A 13,874-nucleotide genomic window follows, 5' to 3' on the forward strand; every position below is an offset into this window, starting at 1 on the left:
AACCATTTACCTAAATTAGTCACATACATTGAAATCAGAGTAGGAGAATTTGGATGATACATTTGCTGATATTATGAGTGCTGGTTGCCAGTTAATTTTAATGGGCTCAGTTTGGGATTGCATAAAATTGCTTTTATTGGTATACTTATATACCGCTCCGTAGTGCTTGGAGCACTCTCTGGGTGATTTACAGCATAATTATAGAAAGAACACTTTCCCCACCCAGCAACCTGGGTACTCATTTTACCAACCTCGGAAGGATGGAAGACTGATTTGATCTTGAGCTGGCTACCTGGGCCCATCGGGATTGAATTCAAGTCATGAGCAAAGACTTGACTGCAATACGGCAGTTTAACCATTGCATCACTGCAAAGCAGTGATTCTGACTGTGTAGCCTTCCAGATGTTTACTAGAACTTTCACTGGCCCTAGCTAACACAGCTAATAGCAAGAGATGTTGGGGCTGTAGCTGGTCACCTCTGGAGGCGCCACACATTTCCATCATTGTCACAAAGATTTTTGTTGAGTTTTTCTTCTATTCTATTCTCTTTAGCTGTTAACTTTAAGACACAAAGTATTCATTGGCTCTTTCTACTGAGATGATAAACTTCCTTTTTCTTTGAGCTATAGAATCCCCAACTTGACATGGCCACTAGCAGCCCTTATGGACTTGTGTTCTGGGTGGAATGTAGACATCAGAAACTGAGTTTTTTTGTTATTGTTCCTGCTAAACAATCTCACTTAGAGGTAGGTGGTACAGTGGTTAAACTGCAGAACTGCAGTGAAAACTCTGCCCACAACCTGAGCTTGATCATGATGGGCTCAGGTAGCTGGCTCAAGGTTGACTCAGTTTTTTATCCTTCTGAGGTTGGTCAATTTATTACTCAGCTTGCTGTGGAGGCAATGTGTAGCTTACATAGCATAGGCATCCTTCAGTCTCGAGAGACTATGGTAACATGCTCTGGATCGAGGAGTGTCCTCTCCAGAGCATGAAGCCTGGGTAAAATAATATAAAGGATAGGCTGTTACCCAAGCAGCAGATCCCCCTCTCCATGTTGCTGAAATGGTCCAATGGAAAGGCAAGAGCCAATACAACTGGTTCCAGCAACGTCGCAGAAGTTGGCAGGACGACATGAACTGCCTTCGGGACTCTAGCTCCGGATTTTGCCTCTAGGTTAACTCCTGAAGCCTTTTCCATGAGTGGATATAGCCACAAGGCAGTGGAGGTTTGAAATTGGAGTTTTCCTTCTCCTAGATGGGCTGCCTTCCATGGCTGACGAGAATAGTTTGCTTTAAAGGGCCTTTGACTTGGGTTCTTGCTTACAGCTAAGCAGAAGTCAGCTTAGGTGCAGAATGGGGTGCTTTTTGGGAACCAAAGCATATAATAGGAACCCATTGTGACGCTTAATTGAGCTTTGGGGCAGCCAGTTGCTTATCCTTAAACCAGGAATGGTGAACGTGTACCACTTCGAAATGGTCATTTTCATTTGGTCATACCAAGTTTACAAATCTAAATATTTATGTCCCAGTTTTGCTTTCTCACAGGCATCCATATGCCGGAGTAGCCAGCCTCTGTCAGGCTTCAGTGCCCGATGCCTCGAAGATGAACAGATGCTACAGGCAATCCGAAAGGCAAATCCAGGAAGTGATTTCATTTATGTTGTTGATACACGTCCCAAAGTAAGAGGATTCCTATTCTGTTGTCTGATTATTAATGCTGAGTGTGGCCAGACCCATCTCTGTTGCTGTAATATAGGGTATGTGTAAAAGCTTATTGAAATGAAATGGTAATTAGTTAATGGCATTGAAATGAAGTTGTTTCGGAAATATCTATGACTTTTAGCTTTCTCATACCATAAAAAGGAATGCCAGCCCAGTTGTATATCATGTCCCTCCGAATATAGAAGTCTTTTGTTCCTCAGAGTGATCCATTCTTTCAGCAACATTAAAATGCATGATTGATAATATAAAGTCCAGTTCGGTAATTCAACCCCCCCTTTTCCTTAGCGTCTTGTAACATTTTCAGTTTAATTCTAGCTTTCTTCCTTTGCCAATTGAATTTTAATATCAATTCATTTAAGTCATCAAAGTATTTCTTCTCTTTTTCACTGGTACTGTTTGAAATAAAAAAGTAACTTTGGTAGAGTATTCATTTTAATTGTTTTTCCATTTTTCCAAGTCCATGTTTATTTGATTAGATAATGTTATGTAGTTGTTTTCTTTTATGGTTACTTATCTGGCAGTTAAGTATATTCTAAGGTATTTAACTTTTTAAACTGTTTCTAAGTCTGACCTCTCGGAAAGTTGACTTTTTTGTTTGGCTATTAAATTTTTCACTATAACTTTAGTTTTTTCTTTATTTATCTTCAGTCCTGCTACTTGTCCAAATTCCTCAATCTTTCCCAGTAATTTCTACATTGTTTCCAGCGGTTCTTCCAAAATGAATACAAAATGAATGCCTTTTTTCGTATTAATATTGTCCGTCAACTCACCATTTACAATTACTTTTGCTGTTTGTTCATTATAGATTGTCTCAATTACATTTATGAAGTTCTCGCCAAAGTCCATATATCTTAGTTGCTGTATCATAAATTGCCAGCTCACATTGTCAAACGCTTTTTGTTACTCAAACTCGCAACAAGTGAAAATATTGCTGTATTACATTGTTTTGTAGGGACTTTTTCAGAATCCTCTTTTCCTTCCATTCTCTTTAGGTACTCAGTTAAAAAAACAGCAAAGAAGTGGAGTTTTAGTTATTCTCCTAAGGTGTCCGTGTGTGTATTTCCATTAATGTGTGACTGAAGCTTGCAGAAACTGGCACCAGAAAGGGTTACACATTCTTTGACTTGCTTATTGCAGTGATCCTACTGCAGCCACACTTGCTGTGCCATCTCTAGAAAGGATAGAGAGAGGTGCTTCTCTGTGTGTGGTTGGTAAGACCTTGGGGTGGGCAACCTCTCTTAGACAGGCGACATATTTGAGCCATATCTACTGGATACTGCAACTCTCCTGCGGTTGTCCCTGTGGTTCCCGCTGGCGCTGCAGTTTCCGCTGAGGTTTGGTAGCAAGTGCAGCAGCTCTCTAGAGCAGTGGTTCCCAATCTTGGATCTGAAAATGTTCTTGGACTACAACGGCCAGAAGCCCTGGCCAGCACAGCTAGTGGTGAAGTCTTCTGGGAATTGTAGTCCAAGAACACCTGGGGGCCCAAGGATGGGAACCACTGCTCTAGAGCATAAGAGGTCAGGATGCCTTCTGTGCTTTCTCATAGCGCAGAGCCCCGGTTTATGCCAGGCAGAATTTCTTCTTCCCTTGCTTTTCTTTTCAGAAAGGAAGAGAAAGCTAACTAGAGGGCTTTTTGTACCTTTGCTGATTTTGGTGGTGATGTTCTTCTTTCACCATTGCCAAAGCACAGTCGGCAGTGGTGGCCTCGGACCTGCCTGGTTCCTATCCCTCTAAGTATGGGAGCTCCTGCAGTTCCCCTTTAGTATGAGCCTACAAGGAGGTGCAGAATTAGAGATCTCTGAGAGATCTAATGAGGGCTTCAATACCAATTTAGACAGGTAGCAGACAAGTAGCTGGAAAACAGTCTGCCATCATTCATCTGGACCAGCTCTACTATTAGGTGAAGTGGAACATGTGCTCCTGTGGCCAAATAGGCAAGCAGGGTCTAAGTGGAGACAACAGGGCTCAATGAACAATGGCTGTGACCAAGACAATATAAAGACAAGACATTTTTTAGTATTGTGCTTTGAACAGAACAGAACAAGCTTTATTGCTTAAAACCATAGGTAAAGGTAAAGGCTCCTCTTCACAAATGTCCAGTCATGTCCGACTCGAGGGCGCGGTGCTCATCCCCATTTCCAAGCTGTAGAGCCAGCATTTGTCCATAGACAGTTGCCGTGATCATGTGGCCAGCGCGACTAGACACAGAACGTCGTTACCTTCCCACCGTGGTGGTACCTATTTATCTACTCGCATTTTTACATGTTTTCGAACTGCTAGGTTGGCAGGAGTTAAAACCATGGGTCACCACAATAACAACAGCAACACAAAACTGCACTGACCCCATATATCTGTACATAAATTCAAGATGACATAACTTCCCTTCTTTCTTAAGACTTCTGATGCTTGGCATGTATTTCCTTTACTGCCAAAGCAAATTTTGCTACTTGATAGGTGGTATTTGCATCCCTACCCACAAGCAGTGTTCAAAGTCTTAGTATTGTGCTTAATAAATAGCTCTAGAGTCTTCTGCAGCTTTGTACATTGTATTGTTGCCAAAAGGTGTTCTGTGGTATGAAGAGGTCAGTATTCCTGTCACAGGAGCTTGCCATAAATCATCAGGGAAACTTTTCAGACCTGCAGTAGAGTTCGTTTTCTTTTCTTTTCTTTTTTCTTTCAATAAAAACAAAGTTTATTCCAGGTTACTTGCATTCTGGTATAAATACAACACAGTTCTCTGAAGTTCTCCCACTTTTGTAAAGTGTTGTTATTAATTAGTTAATTATTAGTTGGTTAATTATTAATTAGTTCATTCATTAGTACCTCTGCTAAATTAATCCAGGCCCTGAAGACTTGGAAGTTGGAGAACAAAACTGTATATATATTCTATTCCGATACTAGAGAGAGATTGCCCTCTTCTGGATAAATTGTGCCATCAAAAGCATTGTTTCATCCATTTATGGAAAAAAAAAATTATCAATTGTTTGGGTAAAAAAGCATCATTTCTCATTTTTGTTTGATACTCGTGCCCTCGCAATCTAAGGTTGGTGGGTGCTCCACCCTTGTTTTGTTTTGTTTTGTTTTGTTTCCTTTAGTGGCAAACAGGAGTTTGCCCTTCCATTATGAATAGAGAGGGCATCATGCCAGAAGTGAAGGACAGATGGGCAGTTGGCTTATAGAGCCAAAAAGAATAGAAGAGTTTTGTTAGCTTGAAAGGCTCTTCTCATGGTTTGGCTGCAATAACTCATGTTGCCCAAGAAGTCTAATTTCCTCTTGAATTTCTCCAGCATTGGAGCTCTTGCTACCTTCCAAGGCATTGTCATACAGCTCTAACAGTTAGAAAATTTTTCCTAATATTCCAGTGATATCTGGCTTCCTGTACTTGGAGGCTATTATTATGTGTCCTGCACTCTGGGATGATTGAGAACATACCCTGCCCTTCCTCTGTATGACAGTCTTTCAAGTAACTGAAGAGTGCTATCACATCTCTACTCAGTCTTATTTTCTCAAAGCTAATCATATCCAGATCTTTCTGTCGACCTTCATAGGGCTTGGTTTCCAGTCCCCTGATCATTCTTGTTGCCCTCCTCTGAACGTCTTCCAGTTTGCCTGCATCCTTCTTAAAGTGCAGTATCCAGAATTGGACATAGTACTCAAGATGAGGCCGAAACAGTGCTAAATAGAGGGGAACCAGTAGTTCATGGTATTTGGAGATTATACTTCTGTTAATGCGGCCTAATATAGCATTTGCCTTCTTTGCTGCCACATTGTACTGTTGGCTCATATTCAGGTTGTAGTGTACAATAACTGTAAGATCCTTCTTATGTGTAATATTACTGAGCCACATATCCCCTCCATCTTGTAACTGTATATTTGGGTTTTTTCCCCCTAGATATAGAACTTTGCACTTATCCCTGTTAAATTTCATTATTTTGTTTTCAGCCCAGTGCTCAAGCCTATCCAGATCTTCCTGTGGTTTTGTAACCAGCTATGAACCCACCTGGGAGTTGTTCTATCCAGTACACATTAGTTAACTTGCTAATCAGAATATAATGGGACACTTTATCAAAAGCTTTGAAGTCAAGATATATTACATCTACACATTTCCACCTTCTATTAGGGAGGTTACCTGATCAAATAATGAGATAAGATTAGTCTGAATAGATTTCTTGTTGACAAATCCATGGATTTCCTCTTGACAAATCCATGTTGGCTTCTGGTTATTATTCCATTGTTTCCAAAGTTCTTTCAGAGTGACCACTTTATAATCTGCTCCAGAATTTTCTCCAGGGTCGATATCAGGCTGACTGGTCTGTAGTTCCAAGGTTTCTCCTCTTTGCCCTTTTAAAATGTAGGGATGTTAGCCTTCCTCAGCTGGATCATGATTCTGAGAGTTTTTCAGCCAGTTCCTCCAGTGTTCTCAGATGCAGTTTATCCAGTCCTGGAGATTGGAACTTGTTCAATATAGCAAGCTGTCTGTTGACTGTTTATCTGTCTTGAGCTGCACTCCTATCACTTCCCTTTGTATTTCACATTTGCCCTGAAGGTCATACTGTCTTACCTAAAAAAACTGAACTAAAATAGGAATTGAACACTTCTGCCTTTTCTTTGTCATCTGTTATCATTTTCCCATCCCCACTGAGCCACTATTTCCTTTCTCTGTCCTTTGCTACACACATACCTGAATAATGCATTTTTGCTGCTTTTAGCCTCTTCCTGAAATCAGCCAATCACCAGCTTTTGCCTTCCTAACACTATCCTTTAAATTCCTTGCTACCTGCCTGTACTCTTCCTTTGTTGCTTGACCATCTTTCCTATATTTGTCCTTTTTTTGTTTCTTTGTTTTCAGGTCCTCTCTGACCTTTTTCTGAAACCACCTTGGTCTTTTTTTGCTGTCTTCTGCCTTTTTTTCTTGGAAGTGCATTTTTGTTCCCAACTTATTTGTGTAAAATCATTGTTAGAGTCATCAACACCATCATCAATAAATGAAAGCCATTTCCACACAGCCCATCACAGTTGAATCTGAGGCAGCCCAGAATGGTGTTATAAAGGCTTGATTCTCAATAGCAAGAGTCTACCACAGCAACGAACAGGTTCAATTTCTGTCATCCAAGCCTATACTTTTAAGAATTCTCTCTTAGAAGGGCAACCCTGATTCCTGTGCTGAAGAGCAAAGCTTGCAGTTGGATGTTCAGGGGTCCATCTTCTGTCCTAATACCAGGTGACCCAAACCTCACTGGCAAAAATTTGCCAGTTTCAGTATCCCTGAAAAAGTCTAACCCTGCAAGTATTGGACTATAACTTTCATCCATTTTGCCAGCGCAAAGAATGGCAAGGAATGCTGGGTGCTGCAGTCCAAAAATGTCTGTAAAACATGAAATCTCTTTTCAGTTCCATATCATTTGGTATAATGATGCCCAAAAGGCAGTATCTAGTAGTTGTTGGTGAACATAGACCATGAAGACATGGGCTTAGCTGCAAAACCTACTGGGTGATCTTGGACCAGTCATTAGGGCTCAATCTAGTTCATTGTGAAAATAAAATGGGGTGGGGGGCATCACTATATATGGCACTCTGGGATCATTGGGGTAGGGGTGGGATAAAAATCTGGGGGACGGTTTACCATTTTAAAATGCCCTTAGTACCGAGACAGCAATTGCAGAGAAAGGTCCCAGTTTCGCTTTGTGTGCATAAGCATTTTAATGGTGGTTTTAAGAGACAGACGCAACTGTGGTCCTCCAGGTGTTGCTGGACATTGGCTCCCACGACCTTGGACTATGATTGGCTAGGAAAACATTTGGAGGGCCACAGTTATCTACTCCTGCTTTAAAGTTTAGATATGTAGCATTCCCAGTGTGATGTAGTGGATAGAGTGTTGGACTAGGATTCTGGAGAAGAGGGTTCAAATCCCCACTTGGCCATGGAAACGCACCGGCATGTGTGGAATGGGTAAAACTATTCTTTAAACATTTTGCTTGCTTTGAAAGACCTGTTAGGGTCTTTATAAGTCATTTCTGCCTTCACAGCACAGAACACACACGCATAGTTGAATACTTCATTGTAAGTTGTCTCGGTCTTCGATGCATTGCATATTCCTTTATCTTTTGACAGAGAATATTATCTGGTCTGATCCCTGTAGTGTTTTTTCCATCTCCTTGTTCTCCTTTTGTAGCTCAACGCAATGGCAAACAGAGCAGCTGGGAAGGGCTATGAGAATGAGGACAATTACTCCAACATAAAGTTTCAGTTCATAGGGATTGAGAACATCCATGTAATGCGGAGCAGTCTCCAAAAAATGCTAGAAGGTAAAACTTCACCCCTGTAGATAACCATAACCATTTCCACTCTGTTTCATCTGGTTTTTGGCGAGTGAGCTGTGAAGGTCTTCAAAAATATAAATATCTTTATACTGTAGTTTAGCAGTAATTAGTTAATAGCATTAATATTTTACCACAGGGGTAGATGGCTTGGGGAGACTTGGGAACCAGATTTTTGCCCCAGATCATGGAGTAGGCCTAGAAATGGCCAGAACCATTATTGTTTACAAAACAAAACGGAAGGTCCAGGCAGGCAAATCCATCTTTGACTTGTGGGAGGGGGCATTGGGCAGGGAAACTTGGAGGATCCCAAAACTAGCCTTTCTGGAGATTTCTGGGAATGTCAGTGCAGGAGGCTCTCTGGGGTCACCTTGACAGCTATAAAACACATCTAGGGGCTTCATGAAGCCCTCACAATGTATTTAGCCCACTACATGTTAACGGTTTTGATGCTGAAGCATTAATGTTTAATACTTACTCTTTGTCATTCAGCTTGCTGGGAAGAAGGAAAGATCAAAATTTCCTTTTTTTATAATCAAATCTTTGACCTGCATATGTGGCCTGATTATAAACAGACTTCATAGTAGGACTGGTAATTTGTAAGCCCTCCTGATTTTTTGGAACATAAACAAGCCCCAACCAGCAGGGACAATGTTGAGGATCTGTAGGAGTCCAAAACATCTGGAGGGCCAAAATACTTCAGAAGGAGGTTGGGCAAAGAGAGCTGCTGAGGTAGAATGTAAGATTTAGATGTGATATAAGTAGTTTGCCATTCAGCTGTGAAACTCGCTTGGTAAGCTTAGACATGTTACTCTCTCTGTTAGCCTTACCAGTCCTTCAGGCTTATTGTAAATATAAACTGAGATAAATCTATATATCATTCCTTCAACTCTATGGAAGACCAGGATAAGAATGCGAGAAATAAATTTAATGCTGCTTTTTTTGTTGTTTTAGTATTTATTGCTAACAAAGATAGAATGCTATCAGTTTCTCTTCCTCCATTCCAGCATAAGAAATAAGGTCATCTTGTGCGTTGCTGAGTTTGCTGGAGGCTTGAGCCTCCCTCTCAACAGCATGTTGTTTCCTGTGCTTAAGGCTGGATCTGCCCCACATTCTCCTCTCTAGAGATACTTCTTAAAGACTAAAGTTTTCTGGTGCTGATATGCAGGTCTTGAATGGAGCTTTTGCTTAGTAATAGAATTCCTTGCTAGATGAATTCACCATTGAACTCCAGGTCAGTGGCCATCATCACCTGCCATATATATGACGAAGGTTGGTAATTTAGGGCTTTATGGATTTTGCTCAGTAAAGTGGAGAGCAAATATTGATTTTGATAGGGGAACAAAGCTCTATTTTGGCTTTATCTGTGCTTTGCAAACAGAGAAGTAGCCATCTCAGATCAAATCCAGCTGTTAATGGTTTGCGTGCCCATCTGTGTGGATATATTAATCATTTGACAGGTTTCTTGCTGTCAGAAGTGCACTGTTCTGAGGACAGTTTTGTGAGATGCCTTTTTGAAAACAACCTTTTCTGATAAATTGTGGAAGGAATTGCTTGGTGAAAAATCAGACGGATGTCCTTTAAGTCAAATGCATAGGATGCTGCCTTATGTTGGAACACATTGCCTGTTAAGCTCTGTGCTGTCTACTTGAATTACAGCAGCTGTCCCCAGGGAACACAGGAAATTAAGGCATTGCCTCATATTGAGTCAGAGCTTGCAACATTATTGTTCTGGACTCCAGCTTCTTTAATTCCCCAGCAAACATAGCCATGGTGTATCTGAGTTAGACCACATATCTCAGTTTGTCCACATATCTCAGTTTGTCAACACTGACTGATAGGAGATCTCCGAGATCTTTTTCTCAACCCTATCTAGAAATGTGAGGATTTGAACATGGGATTTTCTGTATGAAAAACATGTCCTGTGAGAAAGTTTCCGTCCTTCTTCAGAGAGGCCAAAATCTTGTTCTGTTAATTATACTTGTGTACGATTGATGGCTTCACCAGCAAAAGAGATTAACAGTAATTAAAGAGTTCCTGTTTCCATCCAAGAGTTCACTAGAACAATGAGAATGGCTGTTGATTAGTGAGGCAAACCCTGGGATCAAAGCAGTCTGTCTCTGCCAGTGACATCATAATCTTTACACAGACATAATTTACAGAACAGGGTTTTTGCCAACATCTACTATTCCCCAAACTATTATTCCACTCGAGTTTAAGTTTTGTAGACGTTTGCCTGTCTAGAGCTGCCTAGAGTGGTCCTCGTTTGACCAGATAGGCGGGATATAAATAAAATAAATAAATAAAATAAATAATTTTTATTTTTTTCCTAAATGTATGAGCTCTCCTTGTTTGAAAGCGCGGGATCTTGGCAATGATGTAAAAAAAATGTCAGATCTGTGACAGACCATTCAGACTTAAGCGATCTTTGCAGTGAAAGTGATGAATATGAATATGTGAACAAGCACCTTGGATGCTCCCACCCTCTCTACCCATGTAATATATTTTGGAACTGTCATATAAAACATTGATCTCATTTACTGAAACTAGCTTATTTTGCAGTTTGCGAGCTAAGATCTCCTTCGATGAGTGACTTCCTCTGGGGACTAGAGAATTCAGGCTGGCTGAAGCACATCAAAGCCATAATGGATGCAGGCATCTTTATTGCAAAGGTACAATCTGCATTTCTTAAAAGAAAACCGGGAATGTGCTGATTGAGGAAACTTGATTGTATGCTATCATCTTACTGCTGCCTTGAAGGATTATTATATAAGAAAGGAATGTGACCTAAATATGGGGTGTTTTAGTGCCAGAGAAGGAAGTGGTGTTGTTCATTAACAAGATGTTCCTTGCGGAACAGAGTCATTCAGACAAATTATGTGCAGCCTGTTTGGCCCACCTGCCCAAGGGGCTATCACCTGTCCTTTGAACCTTTTCTAAGTACACCACACTCCTGACCACTGGCTATGTCATGTGGGAGATCATAGTTCACAGCTTGAGAGTGTATCCTGATTCTGCACTGCCTCTGGACTCTCAGATGTCAGCGGTATTGAAGGGTGCTTTTCTGCTACTGCTTAGTGTGCCAGTTACAACTATTCTTGAGTCAACCTGATTTGGCAGGCATTATCCATGTATTACTGTAATTGCATTTGGTCTTTACTACTGAAATATGCTTTATATAGGGCTGTCCTTAAATAATGTCTGGGAGATTAGTTAGTATAGTATCCAAGAGCTATCTTATTATTCTTATATTGAAAGACTGACACTGCTGGCCAGTTACTTTCCTGGAAATGTGCGTTGTGAAAACCTTTTTTTCCCCTTTTGTTTTGAGTTCTTTCAGCTTGTGTGGAGGTGCCTTTCTTCATTTTTGTGTTTTGTTTTTCCCTTTCATATTTTATGGTACTAGTGCAATAAAGCCATAACCCCCTCATAAAAACTACCCCAAAAAGCAGAAGAAAGGCAACAGAGAAAATCCCCCCCAAATCAGGGGAAATTGGGTTTCACTGAATTTCAACCAATTCAAAGCCTTTTTGCATTCGTGAATGCTTTCATGGCCAGAATCTAATGGTTGTTGTGGGTTTTTCGGGCTCTTTGGCCGTGTTCTGAAGATTGTTCTTCCTAACGTTTCGCCAGTCTCTGTGGCCGGCATCATCAGAGGACAGCACAACCATCAAAGCCTTTTACAACTTCAAACTCCTTGCCACACCCTTCCTGCACTTTCAACTTGGCTGATGACAGCGACCCTCACAATGCTATTGGATAAAAAGTTTCCTAGGCAATTTGACAGACAGAACTAGAAAGAGAGTTAAATGAAAGAAAGAGGCATGAAAAAGCAAAACTGCCTCTTTATTATTGAGGCAATTCATGTTTTCCCCCTTTCATTAAAACTCAAAAATCCTATCTCTAAGTAGTTACTTTCCCAGCCCAGTTCAAGGTTTTGGTTTTAATTTTTAAAATCCTAAACTCTTTGAGGTTTGCTTATTTAAGAGACACCTGTCTTCTTATAAATTTTTCTATGCGTTAGGATCTTTTAGGACTGGTCTCATGAGAATGCCATTATTTGATACATAGGAAAAAGCTTTCTCCTGAATTGCTGCTGCAGTGTAGTATACGCTCTTACGAGGTATGATTAGTTCCCACTCATGCTCATTTTAGGTTCTGAAGACATCTCTCTGGTGTTAGGTTTGAAGATATATCTTTTCAGTCTGGTCATTAAGCAGTTTTGTTATTTATTGATTATTCTGAAAATTTATTTATTATAATTTACTTTATTTTTACTGACATTTGTTAGCAGCTCTAGTGGAAAGACAGGATAAAAATGTAGTGGTGACTAAAAACATTTCTGCAGGTTTTCTTTTCTGAAAGTCAAAATAAATACTGTTTTGCTCTCTATCAAGAATGTTTCTCATTCTCTCTCTGTTCCTTTATTTTAGGCTATTGCTGAAGAAGGAGTGAGCGTTCTTGTTCACTGTTCTGATGGGTGGGACCGGACAGCTCAGGTTTGCTCTGTGGCGAGCCTTCTGCTAGATCCGTATTACCGTACTATGAAAGGGTTTATGGTAAGATTGCTTGCTTTACAGAGAAAATGCAGGAAATGTTCTTCATAATTAACTAAATTAATAAAGAGGCTGTTTTGTAATATTGGAGCATAATTAGAGAATGATTAAAGTGGTCTGAGTATCCAGCTGGCTGGTGCTGCGCTTGTCTAACAGCAACTTTCCATGTTATCAGAGCCCGGTGTAGTGTCTGTGGTCTGTATCATTAAGCACATCCCTAATTTTGTCATTGTGTGGAAGAACTGTAGATAGACACTTGATAAAGACTTGGTAGGAATAGGTATGGGGGAGAGGAATTAAAGGCTCTAGACTATATCAGACCTTTGAAAAGTTACGTTTTTGGTCTATAGGTACCCAAATCCACCAACCGGCTATGACTACCAGGAATTCTGGGATTTGTAGTCCAGAAAGAAGCCTTCGATGCATTGCCCAGAATATATCAGACTTTTATTTTCCTTGGAAACACAAAACACCTTAACTACCAGGTTGTGCAGTCATGGGCATAGGAAGGAATTGTTTTTGAGAGGCTAGAGGTGCTTGGTCATCTTTCCTTCTTTGAAGGCTTTGACATTTTTCAAATCACTGGTTAGTTTATACCATCAGAGACAGAGTAGTTACATAGAATTGGGCATAGAACTTGTCCGGCTATGAATTACTGTTTTAAATTAACTTTAGTGCCCCAAATGTTGCGGTGCTCCATGGTATTGTAGGGCATTTAAAATATTGGCTGAAATCTTGTTGCTTAGTGTAGTAAGTTGCACCTAGAGTCGACCCGTTGAATCTGCAGAGATGGACCTCCCCTACTTGTGACTTAATATGTTAAGCAACAGGATTTCAGCCATTGTCCCTCAAAGCCCTGGAATGGATGGGACAAGGCAAGGAGCTGTGCATCAGCCTTTAATTACATTGTGTTGAATCCTTTTGTTGGCTAGCCATAGGGAACAGGAGCATAGACTGCATTTTAAATCAGTTTTGTACAACTCTTTTGAAACTGAGAGTGGCATCTAGGGAAGATGGCAGCACACAAGCATGCATGCATCCTTCCCATTCTAACCAGTTAGGATATTTTCCCACCAAGTGTACAGATTGTAACTTGATACTCTGCAGGACGCAGGTTCCTCCAGCAGCAAGACTTGAACCAAGGGGCAACAGGCATCCAAAGCACAGCTCAGTCACTGCATGCCTATTCAGATCTAAGTCCCAATGCAGTGTGTTTCAGACATGTAAAACACAACTCAATTCTGTACATATCTGCTCAGGTGTAAGCTCCAGGGCAAGAA

General features: G+C 40.6%; 1 protein-coding gene across 1 annotated transcript in view; it reads left to right on the plus strand.

Moving 5' to 3' along the window:
- Window positions 1-13,874, plus strand: part of MTMR7 (myotubularin related protein 7) — a 54,486-nt gene that overhangs the window by 23,687 nt on the left and 16,925 nt on the right. Inside the window, exons 6-9 of the mRNA XM_020791453.3 lie at window positions 1,545-1,679; window positions 7,894-8,026; window positions 10,601-10,710; window positions 12,472-12,597. Of these exons, the coding sequence (XP_020647112.3) occupies window positions 1,545-1,679; window positions 7,894-8,026; window positions 10,601-10,710; window positions 12,472-12,597 (504 nt within the window). The remainder of the gene's footprint in view (window positions 1-1,544; window positions 1,680-7,893; window positions 8,027-10,600; window positions 10,711-12,471; window positions 12,598-13,874) is intronic.

Source organism: Pogona vitticeps, chromosome 5, assembly GCF_051106095.1.
Source record: "Pogona vitticeps strain Pit_001003342236 chromosome 5, PviZW2.1, whole genome shotgun sequence".
NCBI lineage: Eukaryota > Metazoa > Chordata > Lepidosauria > Squamata > Agamidae > Pogona > Pogona vitticeps.